At 40.2% G+C, this 23,934-nt stretch overlaps 1 protein-coding gene across 1 annotated transcript in view; it reads left to right on the forward strand.

Annotated features, from left to right (window-relative positions):
• The first annotated feature begins 18,201 nt into the window (after positions 1–18,201).
• Positions 18,202–23,934, forward strand: part of LOC126174592 (prenylcysteine oxidase 1-like) — a 74,072-nt gene continuing 68,339 nt past the window's right edge. Inside the window, exons 1-2 of the mRNA XM_049921047.1 lie at positions 18,202–18,368; positions 19,319–19,528. Of these exons, the coding sequence (XP_049777004.1) occupies positions 18,287–18,368; positions 19,319–19,528 (292 nt within the window). The 5' untranslated portion in view covers positions 18,202–18,286. The remainder of the gene's footprint in view (positions 18,369–19,318; positions 19,529–23,934) is intronic.

A 23,934-nucleotide genomic window follows, 5' to 3' on the forward strand; every position in this document is an offset into this window, starting at 1 on the left:
CTACCCATCTAATCTTCAGCATTCTTCTGTAGCGCCACATTTCGAAAGCTTCTATTCTCTTCTTGTCCTTTAGCCTTGTGCTTACTTTGTTGTTGTTGTTGTTTTTGTGGTCTTCAGTCCTGAGACTGGTTTGATGCAGCTCTCCATGCAACTCTATCCTGTGCACCTCTATCCTGTCCATGTTTCACTTCCATACATGGCTACACTCCATACAAGTACTTTCAGAAACGACTTCCTGACACTTAAACCTATACTCGATGTTAACAAATTTCTCTTCTTCAGAAATGCTTTCCTTGCCATTGCCAGTCTACATTTTATATCCTCTCTACTTCGACCATCATCAGTTATTTTGCTCCCCAAATAGCAAAACTCCTTTACTACTTTAAGTCTCTCACTTCCTAATCTAATTCCCTCAGCATCACCCGACTTAATTCGACTACATTCCATTATCCTCGTCTTGGTTTTGTTGATGTTCATCTTATACCCTCCTTTAAAGACACTGTCCATTCCGTTCAGCTGCTCTTCCAGGTCCTTTGCTGTCTCTGACAGAATTACAATGTCATCGGCAAACCTCAAAGTTTTTATTTCTTCTCTATGGATTTTAATACCTACTCCGAATTTTTCTTTTGTTTCCTTTACTGCTTGCTCAATATACAGATTGAATAACGTTGGGGAGAGGCTACAACCCTGTCTCCCTTCCCTACCACTGCTTCCCTTTCATGCCCCTCGACTTTTATAACTGCCATCTGGTTTCTATACAAACTGTAAATAGCCTTACGCTCCCTGTATTTTACCCCTGCCACCTTTAGAATTTGAAAGAGAGTATTCCAGTCAACATTGTCAAAACCTTTCTCTAAGTCTACAAATGCAAGAAATGTAGGTTTACCGTTCCTTAATCTAGCTTCTAAGATAAGTCGTAGGGTCAGTATTGCCTCCCGCGTTCCGATATTTCAACGGAATCCAAACTGATCTTCCCCGAGGTCGGATTCTACTAATTTTTCCGTTCGTCTGTGAAAAATTCGCGTTAGTACTTTGCAGCCGTGACTTATTAAACTGATAGTTCGGTAATTTTCTCATCTGTCAATACCTGCTTTCTTTGGGGGTTGGAATTATTATATTCTTCTTGAAGTCTGAGGGTATTTCGTCTATCTCATACATCTTGCTGACCAGATGGTAGAGTTTTGTCAGGACTGGGTCTCCTAAGGCTGTCAGTAATTCTAATGGAATGTTACTTCCTGGCAGATTAAAACTGTGTGCCCGACCGAGACTCGAACTCGGGACCTTTGCCTTTCGCGGGCAAGTGCTCTACCATCTGAGCTACCGAAGCACGACTCGGCCGGCACTCACAGCTTTACTTCCGCCAGTACCTCGTCTCCTACCTTCCAAACTTTACAGAAGCTCTCCTGCGAACCTTGCAGAACTAGCACTCCTGAAAGAAAGGATATTGCGGAGACATGGCTTAGCCACAGCCTGGGGGATGTTTCCAGAATGAGATTTTCACTCTGCAGCGGAGTGTGCGCTGGCAGATTAAAACTGTGTGCCCGACCGAGACTCGAACTCGGGACCTTTGCCTTTCGCGGGCAAGTGCTCTTCCATCTGAGCTACCGAAGCACGGCTCACGCCCGGCACTCACAGCTTTACTTCTGCCAGTACCTCGTCTCCTACCTTCCATACTTTACAGAAGCTCTCCTGCGATCCTTGCAGAACTAGCACTCCTGAAAGAAAGGATATTGCGGAGACATGGCTTAGCCACAGCCTGGGTGATGTTTCCAGAATGAGATTTTCACTCTGCAGCGGAGTGTGCACTGATATGAAACTTCCTGGCAGATTAAAACTGTGTGCCCGACCGAGACTCGAACTTGGGAACTTTGCCTTTCGCGGGCAAGTGCTCTACCATCTGAGCTACTGAAGCACGACTCAGGCCCGGCACTCACAGCTTTACTTCTGCCAGTACCTCGTCTCCGCGAAAGGCAAAGGTCCCGAGTTCGAATCTCGGTCGGGCACACAGTGCCGGCCGTGAGTCGTGCTTCGGTAGCTCAGATGGTAGAGCACTTGCCCGCGAAAGGCAAAGGTCCCGAGTTCGAGTCTCGGTCGGGCACACAGTTTTAATCTGCCAGGAAGTTTCATATCAGCGCACACTCCGCTGCAGAGTGAAAATCTCATTCTAATGGAATGTTGTCTACTCCTGGAGCTTTGTTTCGACTCAGATCTTTCAGCACTCTGTCAAACTCTTCACGCAGTATCATATCTCCCATTTCATCTTCATCTACATCCTCTTCCATTTCCATAATATTGTCCTCAAGTACATCACCCTTGTATAGACCCTCTATATACTCCTTCCACCTTTCTGCTTTCCCTTCTTTGCTTAGAACTGGGTTTCCATCTGAGCTCTTGATATCCATACAAGTGGTTATCTTTTCTCCAAACGTCTCTTTAATTTTCCTGTAGGCAGTCTCTATCTTACCCCTAGTGAGATAAGCCTCTACATCCTTACATTTGTCCTATAGCCATCCCTGCTTAGCTATTTTGCACTTCCTGTCGATCTCATTTTTGAGACGTTTGTAATCCTCTTTGCCTGCTTCATTTTCTGCATTTTTATATTTTCTCCTTTCATCAATTAAATTCAATATTTCTTCTGTTACCCAAGGATTTCTACAAGCCCTCGTATTTTTACCTACTTGATTCGGTATTTCTTTCCCCCATTCCTGCAAATTGTTCCATTATGCTCTCCCTGAAACTCTGTACAACCTCTGGTTTAGTCAGTTTCTCCAGGTACCATCTCCTTAAATTCCCACCTTTTTGCAGTTTCTTCAGTTTTAATCTACAGTTCGTAACCAATAGATTGTGGTCAGAGTCCACATCTGTCCCTGGAAATGTCTTACAATTTAAAACCTGGTTCTTAAATCACTGTCTTATCATTAAATAATCTATCTGAAACCTGTCAGTATCTCCAGGCTTCTTCCATGTATACAATCTTATTTTATGATTCTTGAACCATGTGTTAGCTATGATTAAGTTATGCTCTGTGCAGAATTCTACCAGGCGGCTTCCTCTTCCATTTCTTACCCCCAATCCATATTCACCTACTACATTTCCTTCTCTCCCTTTTCCTACTGACGAATTCCAGTCACCCATGACTATTAAATTTTCGTCTCCCTTCACTATATGAATAATTTCTTTTATTTCATCATACATTTCTTCGATTAACATCGTCATCTGCAGAGCTAGTAGGCATATAAACGTGTACTACTGTGGTAGGCGTGGGCTTCGTATCTATCTTGGCCCCAAAATGCGTTCACTATGCTGTTTGTAGTAGCTTACCCGCATTCCTATTTTCCTATTCATAATTAAACCTACTCCTGCATTACCCCTATTTGATTTTGTGTTTATAACACTGTAGTCACCTGACCAGAAGTTTGGTCCTCCTGCCACCGAACTTCACTAATTCCCACTATATCTAACTTTAACCTATCCATTTCCCTTTTAAAATTTTCTAACCTACCTGCCCGATTAAGGGATCTGACATTTCACGCTCCGATCCGTAGAATACCAGTTTTCTTTCTCCTGATAATGACATCCTCTTGGGTAGTCCCCGCCCGGGGATCCGAATGGGGGACTATTTTACCTCCAGAATGTTTTACCCAAGAGGATGCCATCATCATTTAACTATACAGTAAAGCTGCATGCCCTTGGGAAAAATTACGGCCGTAGTTTCCCTTGCTTTCAGCCGTTCACAGTACCAGCACAGCAAGGCCGTTTTGGTTAGTGTTACAAGGCCAGATCAGTCAATCATCCAGACCGTTGCCCCTGCAACTACTGAAAAGACTGCTGCCCCTCTTCAGGAACCACAAGTTTGTCTTACTTATTTTTTTTTTAAATTGCTGGGCATTGTCATTTGTCTGTTGTTTAACCTTTATTCATTTGTAGTGTCAATTAAGCCTAAGACGATGTCGAAGGTGCTAGCAATTGATTTTAGCCTTGTGTGTACTTAATCCTATTTAAATTCTTGGGCATTGGCATTTGCTTGTTCTTTTACTCTTATTTATTTGTTGTGCCAGTTATCCCTAAGGTGATGTCAGACCTTGGTATCTGTCAACCTTATTTTGGCTACTAGTGCTCAGGTGCAATATTGCCGGGCCTATCCCGGATTTGTCATTAATTGAGAGCCTTTTATACTGTATTTTTAGTAGTAGGTTTGGCAAGTGCACTTGCGTATGGTATTTATTGTGTCCCTCCCCCTTCTTCCTCCTTCGTGTAAACTGATTTTGGCAAGATTGCTAGGTGGCCTGTGTTATTACCTATGTAAGATTGCCTGCTGCTGTAGTCATAACATGTTTTGACCAGCAAGCAGCCCATGTTGGCGAGAGTTTGAGTGTGTTTTGCGCTGTTGATGTTGGGCTTTGCCATACATATATTTAGCCATGTACGTGCTGTTGTGTCAAGGACTTTAGGGCATTTTTAAGTGGGATACCTGTTGGAAATTTTATCACTCTTTTACAGAAGGTTTCAACTGAAAATTTAATTGTAAATTATACATTTGTGCTTCACATTTAAAAATTTAACTGTATTAGGTGAAAATATGCAGTTTAATGCACAATGGTTATTTGTTAATGTATCAAATTGTAAACAGTTTTGAAGTTTTTCTGTTTACCTGTGGTATATAACATTTTTATTACCTCATATTGTAAGCAGCTTGATTTGTTTGTCTCACTGTAATTTGTAAGCCACGGTGTAATTTATTACAATTAATTAATTGTTTTGGGGAAATAAACCTTGAATTGTATGACCCCTTTTCATTAATCGAATCCCATCCAAATCGTCCGCTCACCAAGTGCTAGTCAAGCTCGACAGTGCTTAACCTCAATGATCTGATGGGAACTGATGTTACCACTACAGCAAGGCTATTGGCTTTGTCAGTATATTCAGTATATTAAAGTTAAAGCTGTTAAATCTCAGAACGATCAGATAAATAAGTTTTGCTAAATATGTTATCTTAAGAAAATATAAGTGGCACTAAATAATGCAGCAAGAAAGCTAAAAATTGTTGAGAATGTGAAAATGTATGTCACAATGAAATGTCTCAACTTGATCGGTGCAATATTTTGGTTGCAATCGGCGTTTATACAAAAATTGATGACGCTAAATACTAAACTGACTAGGGGAGGCCACGATGTTGGGATCACAGATTAACTTCAAACTTTGTACACCTTTAGTAGGCCATTAAAACAACGCAATGCGCAAGTAGTAAGGTGCTCTACTCTGGCAAATCCAAGAAAATTGCAAACGAAGCTTTATGCACCTGCTATGTCTACTATCTGTGCATAGGTGCTGGATGCTGGAGTTCATGGTGAGCACACTTAGGGTTCTAGCTTCGTGAGACAAACATCTATGAGGCGATGGTTCGGCTCCTGCTCAGAATTAACTATCAATCTATTTTTTCATCACTGGTCATATTATCGAATTTATATGACATGTGAGAGGTAATATTATTAAAAAAGACTACTTGTATTTGTATGAAGTTTCAATTTATGTTTTCCATGGCTGTATGACAAATAACGTCTTGCAACATGTAACGTCCAGAGCACATCCAATTCTACATAACTCTTGTGGTCTGGGAGACAGTGACATACTATATTACTGATTGTAAATAACACCTTTCCCATAATTATTTATTGAGGTTTGACTTGGGCTTTCCAATCCTGCCCCTCATCATTGAAGATTTAGTTACAAATAGCAAATAGTCAAATAACATATGAAATTCACTACAGCTCCATGTAAATACAAGTGGTTTTATTATATTTCCTCTCAAATTTCATATATACTAAATAATGTGATCAGTGATGAAAAAATATAGATTAAAAAATAAATTTTAATGGGATTAAAACCTGTGGTATCCACCACTATTGAATCTCCGCACTGAGCTGTGGCATGTTCTCTTACGCGTGGCCAAGAAATGCATCATTGGCCACACTTCTCGATGTAAGGTCCGCAGCCAACATCTAAGGCAGCCTCCGCATGCATGCACTTCGAAACAAAGCGACTGGCCACCCATAACACTCAGCGGGTGGCTGCCAAGAAGATACAGGTACCCAAGCCGCCCACTCCATTAAATATGGAGCTCTATTTAATCCGCTCCTGACGGCTACAAGCCAATTCTCATCATGCTAGTTTCTACTTCACTACTTGGAAGTGCTGCACTGCAATGGACCTGCTGTTTGATGTTGATTCGGTTGTGCTCTGATCTTAGAATCCGAAGGCTATACTGCCTTAGTATTTCAATGGACCTGTGATTTCCACCAGAATTCTACATTTCACTTGCACTTCCTGAAGATTAGTATAACTACCATCTACACTCCTGGAAATGGAAAAAAGAACACATTGACACCGCTGTGTCAGACCCACCATACTTGCTCCGGACACTGCGAGAGGGCTGTACAAGCAATGATCACACGCACGGCACAGCGGACACACCAGGAACCGCGGTGTTGGCCGTCGAATGGCGCTAGCTGCGCAGCATTTGTGCACCGCCGCCGTCAGTGTCAGCCAGTTTGCCGTGGCATACGGAGCTCCATCGCAGTCTTTAACACTGATAGCATGCCGCGACAGTGTGTACGTGAACCGTATGTGCAGTTGACGGACTTTGAGCGAGGGCGTATAGTGGGCATGCGGGAGGCCGGGTGGACGTACCGCCGAATTGCTCAACACGTGGGGCGTGAGGTCTCCACAGTACATCGATGTTGTCGCCAGTGGTCGGCGGAAGGTGCACGTGGCCGTCGACCTGGAACCGGACCGCAGCGACGCACGGATGCACGCCAAGACCGTAGGATCCTACGCAGTGCCGTAGGGGACCGCACCGCCACTTCCCAGCAAATTAGGGACATTGTTGCTCCTGGGGTATCGGCGAGGACCATTCGCAACCGTCTCCATGAAGCTGGGCTATGGTCCCCCACACCGTTAGGCCGTCTTCTGCTCACGCCCCAACATCGTGCAGCCCGCCTCCAGTGGTGTCGCGACAGGCGTGAATGGAGGGACGAATGGCGACGTGTCGTCTTCAGCGATGAGAGTCGCTTTTGCCTTGGTGCCAATGATGGTCGTATGCGTGTTTGGCGCCATGCAGGTGAGCGCCACAATCAGGACTGCATACGACCGAGGCACACAGGGCCAACACCCGGCATCATGGTGTGGGGAGCGATCTCCTACACTGGCCGTACACCACTGGTGATCGTCGAGGGGACACTGAATAGTGCACGGTACATCCAAACCGTCATCGAACCCATCGTTCTACCATTCCTAGACCGGCAAGGGAACTTGCTGTTCCAACAGGACAATGCACGTCCGCATGTATCCCGTGCCACCCAACGTGCTCTAGAATGTGTAAGTCAACTACCCTGGCCAGCAAGATCTACGGATCTGTCCCCCATTGAGCATGTTTGGGACTGGATGAAGCGTCGTCTCACGCGGTCTGCACGTCCAGCACGAACGCTGGTCCAACTGAGGCGCCAGGTGGAAATGGCATGGCAAGCCGTTCCACAGGACTACGTCCAGCATCTCTACGATCGTCTCCATGGGAGAATAGCAGCCTGCATTGCTGCGAAAGGTGGATATACACTGTACTAGTGCCGACATTGTGCATGCTCTGTTGCCTGTGTCTATGTGCCTGTGGTTCTGTCAGTGTGATCATGTGATGTATCTGACCCCAGGAATGTGTCAATAAAGTTTCCCCTTCCTGGGACAATGAATTCACGGTGTTCTTATTTCAATTTCCAGGAGTGTATTTATACAGGGTGTTACAAAAAGGTACGGCCAAACTTTCAGGAAACATACCTCACACACAAAGAAACAAAATATGTTATGTGGACATGTGTCCGGAAACGCTTACTTTCCATGTTAGAGCTCATTTTATTACTTCTCTTCAAATCACATTAATCTTGGAATGGAAACACACAGCAACAGAACATACCAGCGTGACTTCAAACACTTTGTTACAGGAAATGTTCAAAATGTCCTCCGTTAGCGAGGATACATGCATCCACCCTCTGTTGCATGGAATCCCTGATGCGCTGATGCAGCCCTGGAGAATGGCGTATTGTATCACAGCCGTCCACAATACAAGCACGAAGAGTCTCTACATTTGGTACCGGGGTTGTGTAGACAAGAGCTTTCAAATGCCCCCATAAATGAAAGTCAAGAGGGTTGAGGTCAGGAGAGTGTGGAGGCCATGGAATTGGTCCGCCTCTACCAATCCATCGGTCACCGAATCTGTTGTTGAGAAGCATATAAACACTTCGACTGAAATGTGCAGGAGGTCCATCGTGCATGAATCACATGTTGTGTCGTACTTGTAAAGGCACATGTTCTAGCAGCACAGGTAGAGTATCCCATATGAAATCATGATAACGTGCTCCATTGAGCTTAGGTGGAAGACATACTGACGAAACTAAAATGAGCTCTAACATGGAAATTAAGTGTTTCTGAATGCATGTCCACATAACATCTTTTCTTTATTTGTGTGTGCGAAATGTTTCCTGAAAGTCTGGCCATACCTTTTTGTAACATCCTGTATAATTTTGCATTAACTGTTCATCTACAGCTTGGTACTTGGTAACAGAATTATTTGTATCACTGTTGTGTCAACAAACAATAGAGCAGTGATATATTTATTGTGTTATTCCTAGTTATAACAGAACCATCGTCTCATCTATGATTCGTGCACAGAGCGTGAGTGCTAACCACTTGACCACATTACTTCTTTCGGTAATCAAATTCGCACAGATATATGTCATATAATACATTCATAAAACTTGCCATTTTATTGGAATTGTCATAGTAGTGCATCTTATTACGTGCACATTATGTTGTTTTAATAACCTCCTAAAGCTGTGCAAAGTTTTAAGTAAATCTGTGATCCTAGTGTTGTGAGTTCCCCTTATCAGAAAGATGAAAATTCGCATGTAGCCTCAGCTTGATATAAAAGTATTAACTATGTGACTCCACTAAGCTACCTCTAATAGTTTTCAAGTTATTTACTAAAAACCAAATTTGGAACGAAAATGTCCATATTTGTATTGGATTAGATGTCATTTGTAATTGTTGTAAACGTTGTTGTTGAGTTGTTGCTCAGTTTTGTTAACATTGAGGGACAGACCATTAGAGGTGAACCAACTTAGTATATATCATTTGCAGAGTTCTGTAGATTTCAGTTTAGTACTTACTCTAACATACTGTTTGTCTCATCCGCAAACAGAGTGGAGTGTGCTCTTTTTGACACACGCCATGGCAGATCATTGTTAAACATTAGGAATAGTAATGGATCGACCACTGAGCCCTGTGATACTCCATATTTCACTGTGTTCCTGTCAGAGCAGGCAGGGTGCCTACTTTACCATATAAGCCACAGTGCTCAGCCTTCATAAGTAGAATTTTGTGATCTATGCAGTCGGATGCTTTAGACAGATCACAAAAAATTGCAACTGATGACATTTTATTATTTGTTGGTTGGCAAATGCGAAAATGGCATGTTCAGTTGAAATACTCTTTTGGAATCCAAAGTGATTTTTATTATGAATGTTATGTTTATTAAGATGATCTTTGTTTATCTTGAACATAAGTTTCTCTATGATTTTAGAAAGACATGTTAGCAATGAAATTGGCCAGTAGTTGGATATCTCAGCTAAATCAGCGTGTTTGAACAGTGGCTTAAGAGTTGCATATTTGGATCTATTGTGGACAGGATCTCTGTTTATAGACTCATTAAATACGCAGGGATTGCAAGAATAAGTTCGCAGCAATGCTTCAGTAATTTCATAGATATAATATTAATTTTTCATTTGCTTTATTACCTTTCCAGTCTCATTGGTTGAAATATAAGGTGTATACATCTGACTATTTATGTTCTTGTTATGTTTTTGAAGAAGATTCTTTACAACCAATTTGATCAGCTGCTGTCAAAAAAAGGTTGTTGAAGATATTGACAACTATATCACCTTTATTTACCACGCTTCTGTTATAACACTGTCCAATACTGTCTGTATCTCTGAAATTTTTCCTGTCTCCCTTTTGACCACCTTCCAAATAGTTTCTATTTTATTTCTAAGGTTTAAATTTCGGTTTTGGTAAAGGAGCACTTGGATTTTTAATGACATTCTTTAGGATGCAACAGTACAATCTGTAGTGCTCCCTATCCTGTGGTTTGTTATAATTCCTGAGTAAAACATTACACATTCTGAGACCTTAACTTTTCCTGGCGAATTTAATGTTCAAATAACTTACGGGTTTGCTGCCAGGTGACGTCGTCGACCACCGCCGATATTTCGACAGGAATACACCCTGCCATTCTCAAGGCACAAATGCAAGGACTAAGGAGGAAGAAATGTGCAAGGGAATTGAATACCTCAGTTCACAGAGGAGAAACAACGAAGATACCACACACAGAACAAGTGTCAACACAAACAAAGATAACCTACATCAGAAATATCGATAGTGACTATTAATCAACAGGTGAGGTAGCACTAATTCGGTCCCTCTGTTTTTTGACGAGAGACAGTGCGGGATTCCAAGCAGCATTTAAAGAAAATCCACCATCTCTGTTTATAAGGTTGCTTTATAGCTTGATTTCAACAGCATCCTTAATAACACTATCCCAATAGCTGGACGCGCCAGCCAGAATCTCCGTGATGTTGTATTCCATAGGATGACCGGTGTCAAGGCAATGTTCTGCAATAGCGGATTTGCTCAGCTGTTGTAAGCGTGTGTGACGCTTATGTTCAATACACCGGTCTTCTACAGTCCTGATTGTCTGACCAATATATGACATGCCACAACTGCAAGGAATATGATAGCCACCAGCCTTATGTAAACCGACATCATCTTTAACGGACGCCAACAGGGCCTTAATCTTAGAAGGTGGTCGAGAAACACATTTCACATCATATTTCTGCAAAATACGGCCAATCCTGTTGGAAATGCTTCCTGCGTAAGGCAAAAGGTCGTAGACTTAGGTGCCACTTCGTTGCTATCGTCACTCACCCGTTGCACAGAAGGCTGATAGCGTAACGCACATTTGATCTGCCTTTCACTATAACCATTCTGACGAAAGGTAACTTCGAGATGTGATAGCTCAGATGCCAAACTTTCAGGGTCTGAGATAACGTCGGCCTTGTGAACCAAGGTACGAAGTACTCCTTCACGCTGAGCTGGATGGTGACAGCTATCAGCTCAGAGATACAAGTCAGTGTGAGTAGGCTTCCTATAAACAGAATGTCCCAACGTACCATCAGTCTTCCTCCTGACCAACACATCAAGGAAGGGAAGGCATCTATTCTTTTCCACCTCCATAGTGTACTGAATATTCAGGTGGATTGAATTCAGGTGTTCCAAAAACCGGTTTAAATTCTCACTACCATGAGGCCAAACAACAAAAGTATCGTCTACATATCTGAAAAACACACAGGTTTCTAGGTCGCTGACTCCAATGCATGTTCCTCAAAGTCCTCCGTAAATAAATTGGCCACAATAGGTGGCAATGGGTTTCACATTGCAACACCATCATTTTGTTCATAGTACTGACCATTGAATAAAAAGTAAGTGGAAGTCAGCACATGTCGAAACAAATTTGTTAACTCGACACCAAACTTAACCTCAATTAGCTGCAACGAATCAGGGAGAGGAATGCGAGTGAAAAGAGAAACCACATCAAAATTGACTAAAATATCAGAGTTATTCAAACACAGTCCCTGCAATCAACATAAGATATCTGCAGAGTTCTTAATGTGGTGTTCACACCTTCCTACTAGTGGGCTCAACAAACTAGCAAGATCTTTAGTTACACAATATGTCAGATCACCAACATTAGAAACAATAGGCTTGAATGGGACAGCCTCTTTATGGACTTTAGGGAGGCCATATAATCTAGGTGGTACAGCACAGTAAGAATTAAGACTCTTGATAGTCTCCTGTGACAATGAACTTTTCTTCAGGAGGTTATTAGTCTTTCTCTCAACACTCTTAGCAGGGTCAGCACCGATCTTGCAATATGCCAAATCAGAAACTAGACACATCATCGTTTAACTATAATCGTGCTTGTACAACAAAACCGTGGCATTTCCCTTGTCCACAGGTAAAATAACAATATCAGGATCCATTCTGAGTGAACGTAAAGCAGCCACCTCAGCTGCTGTAATGTTACACTTGGGTGGACGGGCCCCAATCAACATACGACAAGATTCCCTCCTAAGCTCTGCCTTGAGAATGGCAGGGTGTGTTCCTGTCGAAATATCAGCAGTGGTCGACGACGTCACCCGGCAGCAAACCCGTAAGTTATTTAGAGATTACGCATTCTCTTTGTTTTATTGGTGTTTTGATTCCCTTAATGAGACACTGTTTCCTGTACTCAGGTGGGCGTTCTTTGAAATTCTCTGAGGAAATACACCTACAAAAACAGTAACAAATTCATTGAGGAATAGGTTAAATTTATCTCTGATATTTTTAGGCTTATATACAGTGTCCAATTATAAAGAGGAGGAGGAAATTAGTGTTTAACGTCCAGTCGACAACGAGGTCGTTAGAGACGGAGCACAAGCTCGAATTAGGGAAGGATGGGGAAGGAAATCGGCCGTGCCCTTACAAAAGAACCATCCCGGCATTTGCCTGAAGTGATGTAGGGAAATCACGGAAAACCTAAATCTGGATGGCCGGACATGGGATTGAACCTTCGTCCTCCCGAATGCGAGTCCAGAGTGCTAACCACTGCGCCACCTCACACGGTGTTGTGTCCCATTATAACTGTTGCAAATATCAGCTGGAGGTTTATAGATCCTCAGTGTTGATTAGTCTACAAGATCTATTGATAAAACTACTCTTGTTAACATGACTTACTTAATTCATTTTTAACAGTTGCCCATCATGGCCAGAAAGATTTTTTAAGCTTTGTGCTACACATATATCATCAATCCTGTAACAATGTGCAAATATTAAGTCAATCAGGTTTCTGCAGCCCTCTGTAACTCTTGTGGGGAAGTCGACAACTGCCATTGAATTAAAAGACCTCATTATGTTTTGAAAATCTGTTCTATCTTTTCAAGTAAGAAAATTAAGACATTAAAGTCACAAGCATGATAACTTATTTGGTGTTGGAGAACAAACAAGTTAAACGTAATTCTTTTTGCTTCAGGAATGTATTATGCTTCCCTGAGAGAGATCTGTAAACAGTAACCAGATAAACAGGTAGAGTATTGACGTGGAATTCAATGCAACAGGCCTCAAAATGTTGATCAATATAATAATTTCTCACATCTATAGATTAGTACACTGTATTATTTTTAATATATGTTATTACTCCATCTTTATCCATTGCATAAGTAGTGTAAAAACTGCTAATTTGTAGTTATATAGTTTTACAATTTCAGTCATTTCCTTCAAATGATGTTCAGTAAAACATAATATATGGACATTGTTTATTGCATTGCTGTCATTAATGCAAACAGGCACCTGGTCCAGTTTGTTTCTTAGAACCATTCTATTCTGATGAAAAATACAAAGCTTGCCATTTCCTAAACTCTTTATTATGAATTGTTGAATTGTGTTTTATTCATCTCATGATGTACATTTCAATCCATTTGGTTTGTGTACAGGAAAAATGTCAAAAATTTGTTATACAGTTACAATGAATTTTACATTAATAAATAATAGCACTACAGTAAATAATAACACTAAAAGAATATTTCTTGGAATATGTAACACACTGTATCCAGCTCAAAGTTCCAGTTTGTCCTGCATGAATTCATCCACTGAGTAATAGTGTCAGTACCTCATATAGTTTTATTTTAAGTGAATCTAAATTCATCTGCATGAACTTTTTCCCCTTTAATCTATTACAAATTTTCATTCCCATCTACAGAAGTCCCTGGGCATACAGTCTAATGTGGTGGGTGGGGAACATAAAATATGCTTTCATTCTAGTCTCGTGTGAATGGACAAAATGGTTTGCCTCAAATAATTCATGTCTGGTGTACAAAAATATAATAATCTCATATATGTATAAGGATGGCAGAGTTAATATTTCAAGTTTCCTAAATAATGGTTGACATGGCTCTTTGTGATTTGCAGTGCACATATTCCGAAAGATTTTTTTTGTATTTTTAGTATCTGCACTATGTTCGTTGAGTTACCTCAAAAAACAATACCATACCTAATAATGGATTCAAAGTAGCTTGTATATGCTACTTTTCATGTGTCCATATCAGCTGAAGTTGATAATATTCGCATTGCAAACGCAAAATTGCTCAGTTTGTTTGCCAGGTATTCGATGTGTGCCTGTAAGCTCGAATTTTATGTACATTTAAACCTTAGAATTTGACTGAGTAAAATGCTTCTATATCTTGATTGTTGTGTACAATCTTAATGTGCTCACATTTTGAGTGTTTGGTTTTGAACTGCATTACATCAGTCTTAGATATGTTTAGATTCAACCCAAATAGCGGAAACCATGTTTCTTAGGCACTGAGGGTACTGATCACAGATTTGGGAATTTTTCCTGAATCCTGATCTTCAACTAAGACAGAAGTATCATTTATGAACAGAACTAATTGGGAGCTGATATTTTAAGGTAAGTTATTAACAAAAAAGAGAAATAGGACTGGGCCTAATTTGGAGCATTGTGGAACACCCTGAGATATTTTTTCCAGTCAGAAAAATAATATTAGCCATTTGAAGAGATGCTATTTCTTTGCTTTCTGTTGCGTAAGTAGGATTTAAGCCATTGTAGGGCACTGCCATTAATGATATACTTTTCAAGTTTGTAAACAAGCAGTGCATGGTTTACAGAATCAAACCCCATTGTGAGGTCGCAGAAAATTCCTGCCACCTTATTTCTCTTGTCTAATCATGTACTTATCTTCGTAATGAAACTGTTAATTGCATGTATGGTGGTTTTCCCCTGCTAAAAACCAAATTTATTGTTTAAAATAACAGAATATTTTGTAATGTTTTGGATTTGTACAATAGCAAGTTATTCAAATATTTTAGATAGGACTGGGGGAATCGAGATAGGACGATAATTTCCCATGATCCCTCTTGATCCTGTCTTGAAGAGTGGTTTGACTTCAGCATATTTCAGTACCTCTGGGAAAAAGCCCTTTTCAAAACATTGATTTATTATTTGAGCTAATGGGTTTGCAATTCTATTGCATATCACTTAAATAACCTTGGTGGATATTCCATCCCAACCTGCAGATTTTTTGTGTCTTAATGTTAGAATAGCATTTCTACATCCTCCACAGAAACTTTTGAGAATTTTGCAAAGTTTTCAGGGTTTTCACCTAGGCCAAAGGGATTAACTATGTTGTGATAATCTGTTACATTAACATCAAACTGCTGCATTTATAAAGAATTAATTAATGTACTCTGGTATTTGAGTTGGATTTACAATAGTGTTTCCTTCAAAGTCAATTTTTGAAATTTTTTGGTTACAGACTTTACTACCTAAACCAGATATAATGACTGACCACACAGCCTTTGTCATATTTTTTTGATGTAAAATTAGCCTGTTACTTGTCTGTTGTTTTCCTGAGCTCACAACTCTTTTAAGTATGGTTTTATAGAGGCCAACATATTTAATGAAATCAGTATCTTTATTATTATATTTTAGTTCTCTGTGCAGTTGCCTTTTCCTTACACTGGAAATTTTTATGCCCTGGGTAATCCTCTTTACTTTATTTGTTATTTTATTGCTGCAGAGTCTAGGTGAAAATGTTTCATTAAAGACACCAAGAAAACTATTTAAGAATTTCTCCAAGTTTTTGTCACTTGAGTTACAATGATCAAAAGGCAATGTTTTCTCTTTTAGCTTTTCACTAAATGTTAGCAAGTTTTCTTTTGCTAAAGTTCCTGCTCATATGGGTTCTCATACATGAAATTTTCATATCTGTCTGTGGCAGCTCAATGAACAATGACCTGAAATACCTATATCTAGACAAAATTTATACACATCTTCATGTACATAATTAGTTAGAACATAGTCAATACATGTTGCTGGTTACCCATTGTCTCTGTAGATTCAAAGAAATTCAGTTTGACACCATATTTCTTTACTAAGTCAATGAATCTTGAAGTGTGGCTACTATCACATGTGATATCAATATTAAAATCAGCAACTATTACTTTTTTCTCTATGAAGGTCTTCTAGCATAATTTGAAGCTTAGATAAGAATAGTTGTGTTGTTGATGTCCCTAGAATTCTGTATATTGAGATTATTATAACATTTGCTAGTGAGTCCACTATTTCTACACAACAGCTCTCAAACACACATTCTTCATTTAAATCATTTAAACAGTTCTGGTCTCATGATTTTTAACACTTTGAAGAAGTATAGATGAGCCTCCACACGACTTATTTCTTCTGCAAAAGCTACTTGCTAACCTGAAGTTCCCTATTTTGTTTGGAATTTTAATAGTGTCCTCAGTAAACTAGTGCTCATTAAAACAAACAACCCTAATATATGCACATTCTGACAGAATGATTTTCAATTTATCTATTTTGGAGATTTTACTGTTTGAAACATCAGTGTTTAAACCATTTATATTCAAGTGGATAACATACCTACTTTGAATATTAGTTATGGGCTTTAGCACATTTCTTTCCAGATAATGGTTTGGTTTTGTGTTTCTTAATGCTACACAAGTTTTTTCACCCCCATCACTACTTATCAGTTGACCTTATTTTTTAGTACCTGGCAAGTATCAATGAACATCTTACTGAATATTTTTGAGCCCAACCTATTCATATGTAGATCATCTTTGGCAAGACACTTTGCACTTGTCGAGGCATGTACACTGAAATTCGTCATTTATAAATTTCAAACACACGTTTGCGCACTTCTCATGTAACCAAAAGCTGCACTTAATGCGCCGAATTCCTTTGACTACACGCTTTTTACACTTTTTGCGCCAAGAACCATTCCATTTCAACTGATTTTGGAGCATCCTATCACCACGAAATCCTACCGGCGCCATCTTTACATTCACTGTTTTGTTATAAATTGCAGTTAGAGATTATATGAATTGTACTTGCAGGTTTCTGACTTAAGTTGGTTCTGGAACTGAGGCCAGATACCAATAATCTTGTAGAGGTGTGCGTTTCCATTGCTTCGTCTGCTTGCCTCTGTGACTGCTGATGGTGGTGGAGGCACATGAGATGACTAAGGGTCTTGCACTGCTGAAAGCTGCGACGAGACTAACACTGACGATAGGTCTTGAGCCAATGATGGAAGGACAACAGCAGATGAAGTTATTGACACTGCTGCTGATGAATACAGGGGGACAGTAGTAGTAAGTTTCAGGGGTATGTTTTGAGATTTCAAGATCACTGTTGCTGTACATAGGTTGTTGTAGTACCGTAATACTGTTGATTGATTTCCACAGGCACTGTTCGGTCTACTAAACTTGCCACTGTTGGCAAGGGAATTAGAATGTTGTGTACTTTACTTGTTAACATAACAGCTTTTATTATTTTGGTATACATGGCTTCTTTATACTTGTTTTGAGTTTTGAAGTGCTCTCTTGCCGAGCTGTCAACTAGTATAATAGTGGAATTGCGAAATAATTTAGAATTTTTTTGTAGTTTCCTGTCAATGTTCTTTATTTCAATACTGACAAACGATTTTTCTATTAAATCATGCCTCGATGGAATGGCCACAAGGAAGAAGATAATCTGTGGGTTATTTCGAAGTTAATCTTTCAAAACCCTCATTGCAGGCCTGCTTTAGTTGCAGTAAACGTCATTTGCACCGCCTATCACAATACATTTGATTCCATATGGTAAGTGCTACAACACTGAAAGTATTATTGTGTTGCACACGCGCTATTTAGCTTTGTGAACTCGAGTGCGTTAAATAAAAAACCCTCGTACTTTCCGAAATTGAAAACAAAATAGTTGTTGCATGTAGCACCTTAGACGCAGAATAACTTGTTTCGCTGGATCGGCCGACACTTGTGGCGCACTGGTGGTAATTGACGTCACGATCGGTGTTTCTTCGGTTGTAGTTGTTACTCGTAATTCAGTTTTGTCACTAAATTAAAATAATTCCGAATGATAAAACAATCGCGGGGCAAAGGAGAAAGCACGCGGGCCGCTTGTGCCCGTGTTTTGCCTCCTGCTGCCCCAACTTCTTCTACTTCGATGGGTCGATTGCCGTTAGTGACCTCCGTCAAGTCAATTGCGTTTACTTATACCAGGCAGAAGGCACAGTGTGAACTGTGAAGTTTGGAGATAGGTCAGGTGTAGCTGTTAATAATGAGAGCGAAGCAGGTGTTTGGTATATTTCTGCTGAGCTTTTGCTTGCAACTGGAAGTTAATGCTGCAGTACCGAGAATAGGTACGGTTCAGGGAATCGAATGCCGATTTTCTGTAAGGTGCAATTTCAAACTATGTACTGTATGCTAGTATGCCGGTAAAACGATTAGATAATGACAGCTGAAGTTTACAACTGCAACCGAATCTCATTAAGCCTTCGTCAGCTTTCTCCTGTAGTACCCACAGTGGTTTAAGCGACATGTTAGTAAGGCGTTCTGCGGATACCGGCATCCCTAAAAGTAAAATTGTCTGAGCCGAATGGTAGAGAAATGAGAATAAAGTTCCTAACCCGTCCCGTCATTCGTTGGAAACTCAGGCCGTAGAGGACAAGAGAATATACTGTATTAGTCGGTGTCAAAGTTTAGGAACGTGAGGACAAATGCACAGTGTGTTAAAAAAATACGTTTACCACCTGTGGATTTTCGTATAAGTTCTGTTCCACGTAACTGGTGAACTGCCGTTGCTTTATATGTGTTACAGCTTGATATGAAATGCATGTAATATCGTTTTACCAGATACTACAGACAGTCCAGGCCTTTTACTTTTGTCCCTTTTGTAAGAATTTTCTCCATTTTGCATCATGCAAGAAACAGTAAATTCACCAGCCTCTGGTCATTTATTTTCACTCAGCAGTACGCACATCCACAAACCATATTCAATTTCTAAAAGTTTGAATTGTTTAGGTGTTTGTTACACATTGTTTGTACTTGAATTACAATAAACCACGTTAATTTACAGATATGAATTATTTGGGCTTCATTCTGTTATTAGATTAATTTGGAGGGGAGGGGGTCAACTGTCACTTAGTTTTAAAGCACTTAAAAAATTATGCTTCATAACAAGGTACAGGATATAATGTCCTGCCAAAACAAATCAAAAATTCTTCCACTACTTGACCTTCTTTGTCACTATTAATCTGTTCTCAGTCTGATGATTAAAGAGTATGAATTAAAGCACATCACTCACTTGCAGGAGTTATTGGTGGAGGTATTGGTGGAACAGGAGCAGCATATTTCTTAAGAAAACTCTTTGGACCAAAAGGAATTAAAATAGACGTTTATGAACATGGAGCTATTGGAGGCAGATTGGCAACTGTAAATGTTGATGGTTTTGAGTATGAAACTGGAGGATCTGTAATACACCCAAAGAACCATTACGTTGTGGGGATAATGAAAGAGTTAGGTTTGTATCTGCATTATTATCAGCACATACTGTGAGCAACCATAAATACTTTAATTATGAATGCGTTTGTTAAATATAGCTAAAGCCTTACTTGTTAATTGATGTAGTACATATTTTCAAGTTAGATAAGTGTATGGTGTGCTTGTCACTGGCCCAGGTCAGATCTGATGGTGAAACTGGTATTTTTGTAAGCCTTTGTTTAACTCTGAATGCTGACATACATAAATGGTAGGCTATAGGTAACTAGTTCCACTAGTACTGGGTACTTCTGTTGCTGCTCTCTCTCCCGGCCCCTCCCTCCCTCAACCCACCCCCAACCCCTCCAACCCACCTCCCACCATTACCTCTATTTTCCAATCATATACATGAACTGTCTGGAAATGACGAGTCAGAATGTCTTTTTTCCAATTTCCCCATTATGGTTGTTTTGTGAGATGTGTATGGGAGGAAATAAATGTTGCCTGATACTTCATGAATGTATGCTCTCAGAATTTTAGCAGTGAACCTCTGTGTGATAAAATATATCTGTTGTAGCCTTTAGCATTAAAGGATCATGAGTATCTCTGCAATTCTCTCACACTTACTAAACATACCTGTGACGAAACAGAAAGCAAGATGGCACACTGATCAGACACAAATTCAAATTCAGGTAGACTGCAATTTAATTTCCATCAAGGTTCAGGTTGTCCATGGTTTCATTAAATCGCTAATGACGGTTGCCTTTGGAAACAGTATGGCTAATTTCCTTATCCAAACCTAGCCTGTGCTCTGTCTCTAATGACCTCATTGTCAACGGCAATTAAAACACTAATCTTAACTCCTTCCTTTTCTTCTCTCTCTAAGATTTTGAGTTTGTCTGGACTAAATCAACACAAGCTGTTCCTGGGGAATAAGGTATTACTCCCCCACAAGCCTCTCAGGTTTTTTGAGCGTACAAGCCTCAAGCCATTGTAGTACTTCCTCCTTTCCTGTGCTACCATTTTACTCTGACTATATCCTTGTTCCGACTTAATCTCTAGGTCCAATTCTCTGCTTGCTTATAGGAGATCAATTCTGGCTTCTCTCTCATCGTTCCCTCACATTACACCATGTAATTCGTTTGGACCTCCACCTCTTAAAAATTGTTTTACAGCTTGTGTAGGCTGTATGGGGAATCTTGCTCAGTATGCAGTATGGTAGCCAGTCCATATGGAGGGAGGGGGGGGGGGGGGGGGGATCGTCATCAGACGCTCAAACAGTCGCAGCCCTCCTGTACAAGCTGTCATCACCCCTCACTTGCCAAAGAGTAGGTGTTTGTCCATATGGAAGCACCGACCCTCTATGCAGTGACCATCATGCCAGGTGGCCTTTGCTCTGACTGGGTGGGAAGAGACCTCATTTGGAGTAAGCGGCATCATGGCAGATATTTGGTGTTATGAAACAACCAAAGTTATCAGCTAGTGCGTGCAAGATCCTTGCATTGTTGTCAGACCGACCGTAGTTCATAGCCAGTTTTTATGACTCGAGGAATTTTCCATTCTTGGCTGTGCCATGGGAGAAAAACAAAATCGAGTGACTTGCACACAGTCATTGCCATAATTGGTCTTTGTGCCTAAACAGATGAAGGGTTCTCTCTTAAGTGATTTTTTTTTTTTGTGAAAAATACTCAAAATTTATTTGACAAACTCTCTTTCCTTAAAATTATGAGGCAGTTCCATCTTAATTAATTCGGCATATTGTACTCAGTCCTAGGTGCTTCTCGTCAACAACTTGGTGATGCACCTTTTACCATCACACCCTATAAGATCCTCAACATGGTACATGGATTAATTTTCCTCTGGGGCCTTACACTAAAAATGATAATAATAAGTACATGAACATTCGTAGAACAGAGAGATCTACATCGTAGGTTATATGCAACAAGGCCTGCTGGAAAACAATGTAGAGATTAGCAGTTTCATCCTTTCTTTATTTCACTTCCAGAAAAGGTTGAAATCATCTGTGATGTGAACCCATGTTTCCCACCCACAATGTGGTGTTTTAAATGCCAGTGCTTTGGGCATATGCCTTCCTGGCATACACATTACACTGTCAATTGCGGAAACGAAATGACCACCCTAAACAACCCAGAAAGTGTGCTAACCTCCATTTTCTCTGTGAAAGTACTTATCATTACCAGATATAAAGTTTTACATACTCGTATGTCCTTTGCCAGCTGTCTTGATCATGTCTCTTTGACACTATTTTAACTGCTTTTAGATGTAACTGTCAGTATCAATGAAATCCTCCAACTGCAATCTTACTAAGATGTTACTTTATTTTATTTTGGAGCCTACCAGTTTCAGCATTTCACTATGCCATCTTCAGGCCCCATATGCATCTCTCCAAATAAACGATAATGTTGTATAGCTCAACTAATTCCTGGATGATGTCAAATTAAACACCTTTCAACCATCTATTGTCAGCTTTGTTTTATTGGGAAACCAGTTTCAGCGTTTCACTATGCCATCTTCAGGCCCCTGAGCTGAGCGACATGTAGGAATAATCTACCTTGCTTGTGATCAAAACAGGGGCCAGCAACACTAGTATTAGTAGATATTTGTTACAGTGACCACTTCAACCATCACCTGCCTCAAAGTCAGCAGGTGAGGGTTGAAGTAGTCACTGTAACAAATATCTACTATACTACCAGTGTTGCTGGCCCCTGTTTTGATCACAAATGAGGTAGAATATTCCTACACATCAGTCAGAGGCCTGAAGATGGCATAGTGAAATGCTGAAACTGGTTGCCCAGTCAAATAAGGCTGACAATTGACAGCTGAAAGGTGTTTAATTTGACATCCTCTGTTGAACAGCTGAGTCCCGCAACAATTGCTAAAAAGACTTGCTATCAAGTCTTCAAATGAAGGACCAGTGAAACGTTTGAATTCACGACATCCTGGGATTTGTGACACTATATGACATTATTGTTTATTTGGAGAGATGCACATGGGGCCTGAAGACGGCATAGTGAAATGCTGAAACTGGTAGCTACCAAAATAAAATAATGTCTTAGTAACACGGCTTTTGGAGAATTTCATTGATATTGTCAATTACTTAACCAGTCAATGTCTTCTGTCCATGATGGATCTAAGATGTTAGGTTTTCTGCCTTACCTATTTTCATTTGTAGGGGTAAATCTCCGATGGATAGTGTTCTCTCTCTCTCTCTTTTTAACACTGTGACTGTGGTGGGTTGTGGGTGAGATGGCTGTGGGAAGGATGGCCTCCAACATATGCAGAACCACAGGAGAACACTCCCCTGGCCCCATCAACATACCTGACGTCCTGTTTATTTCTCTGACTTTATGTTGTTATTTTCTGTCAGACTAATGTCAATTACATTTTTAACCTCGTCACTTCCTCTGGCATAAGACATTCTGCACTCTCTAACTGCCTTTCTCATAACTAGATTCACAGGAATTGGATGTTGATGAAATTTCTCCTGCCACAGAAGCCCTGGTAGGCTTGTCGTTTTCTCTGACTGATGGAATAGCTCAACCCGTAACATTTTGCTTCTCCCTAAATTATTTTTCAGTCCTGGCATCAATTTTGCATTCAATACCTTAATTTTAGCACTGCTACATACTTTCATAATTCTGTTAAATTTCTGGCAGATGTCACTAACTCCAGATGAAATTCATGTTAACCAAGGGTCTGATGAGCTTGCTGTTTAGACCCCCAACCAGCCCACACGGTGTTGATCAACCTGTGGTGTGTGTGTGAGTAGTTGAAGAGGGGGTGGGGCTCAGCAGTCCTTGGAATTTTCAGCACCTTAGACATCAAAAATTAGGAATTTTCAGCACCTTAGACATCAAAAATTAAGATGGAGTGTATGATATTTGTGAAAGCATGTCAGAAAAGTATGTATAAACTAAAATTTATAACAAGTTTTTGTTACCAGTTTTCATGTATTGCAGTGAGACTTGGATCTTTTATTTGAATGCAACTTAAGTTTGAACAGCAAGAAATGTAGATATTCATGTTGATAGTGGTAGAGATGTGTGTGGGGGGGGGGGGGGGGGGGGACTTCAGAAAGTCCCTGATGAAATAAAAACACTGCGGCAAAAGAAATAAACCTTCCAGAAATCAGCTGTGGCAGAAATAACACTTTGATATAATTAGCAATCAATTTTAGTCTTTATGCCTACTTCTCCACAATGTCATCCCACAGTCAACCTTTTAGTACAGTTCTGAATAGAATGCATTTATTCTGATAGACAGTATTTACACCACTGACGTTGGTTTAAAAGGCTGAAATACTGTTGAGATTCTAATAATTATGTTGGTAAAATTAACTAAGCTTATGTTACAAGCAGACTATTAAAATTCTGCTTCATATTAGGACAACTCTTGGTCTATCTATTGTTGTAATCGATCAGTGACACC

Source organism: Schistocerca cancellata, chromosome 1, assembly GCF_023864275.1.
Source record: "Schistocerca cancellata isolate TAMUIC-IGC-003103 chromosome 1, iqSchCanc2.1, whole genome shotgun sequence".
Classification (NCBI taxonomy): Eukaryota; Metazoa; Arthropoda; class Insecta; order Orthoptera; family Acrididae; genus Schistocerca; species Schistocerca cancellata.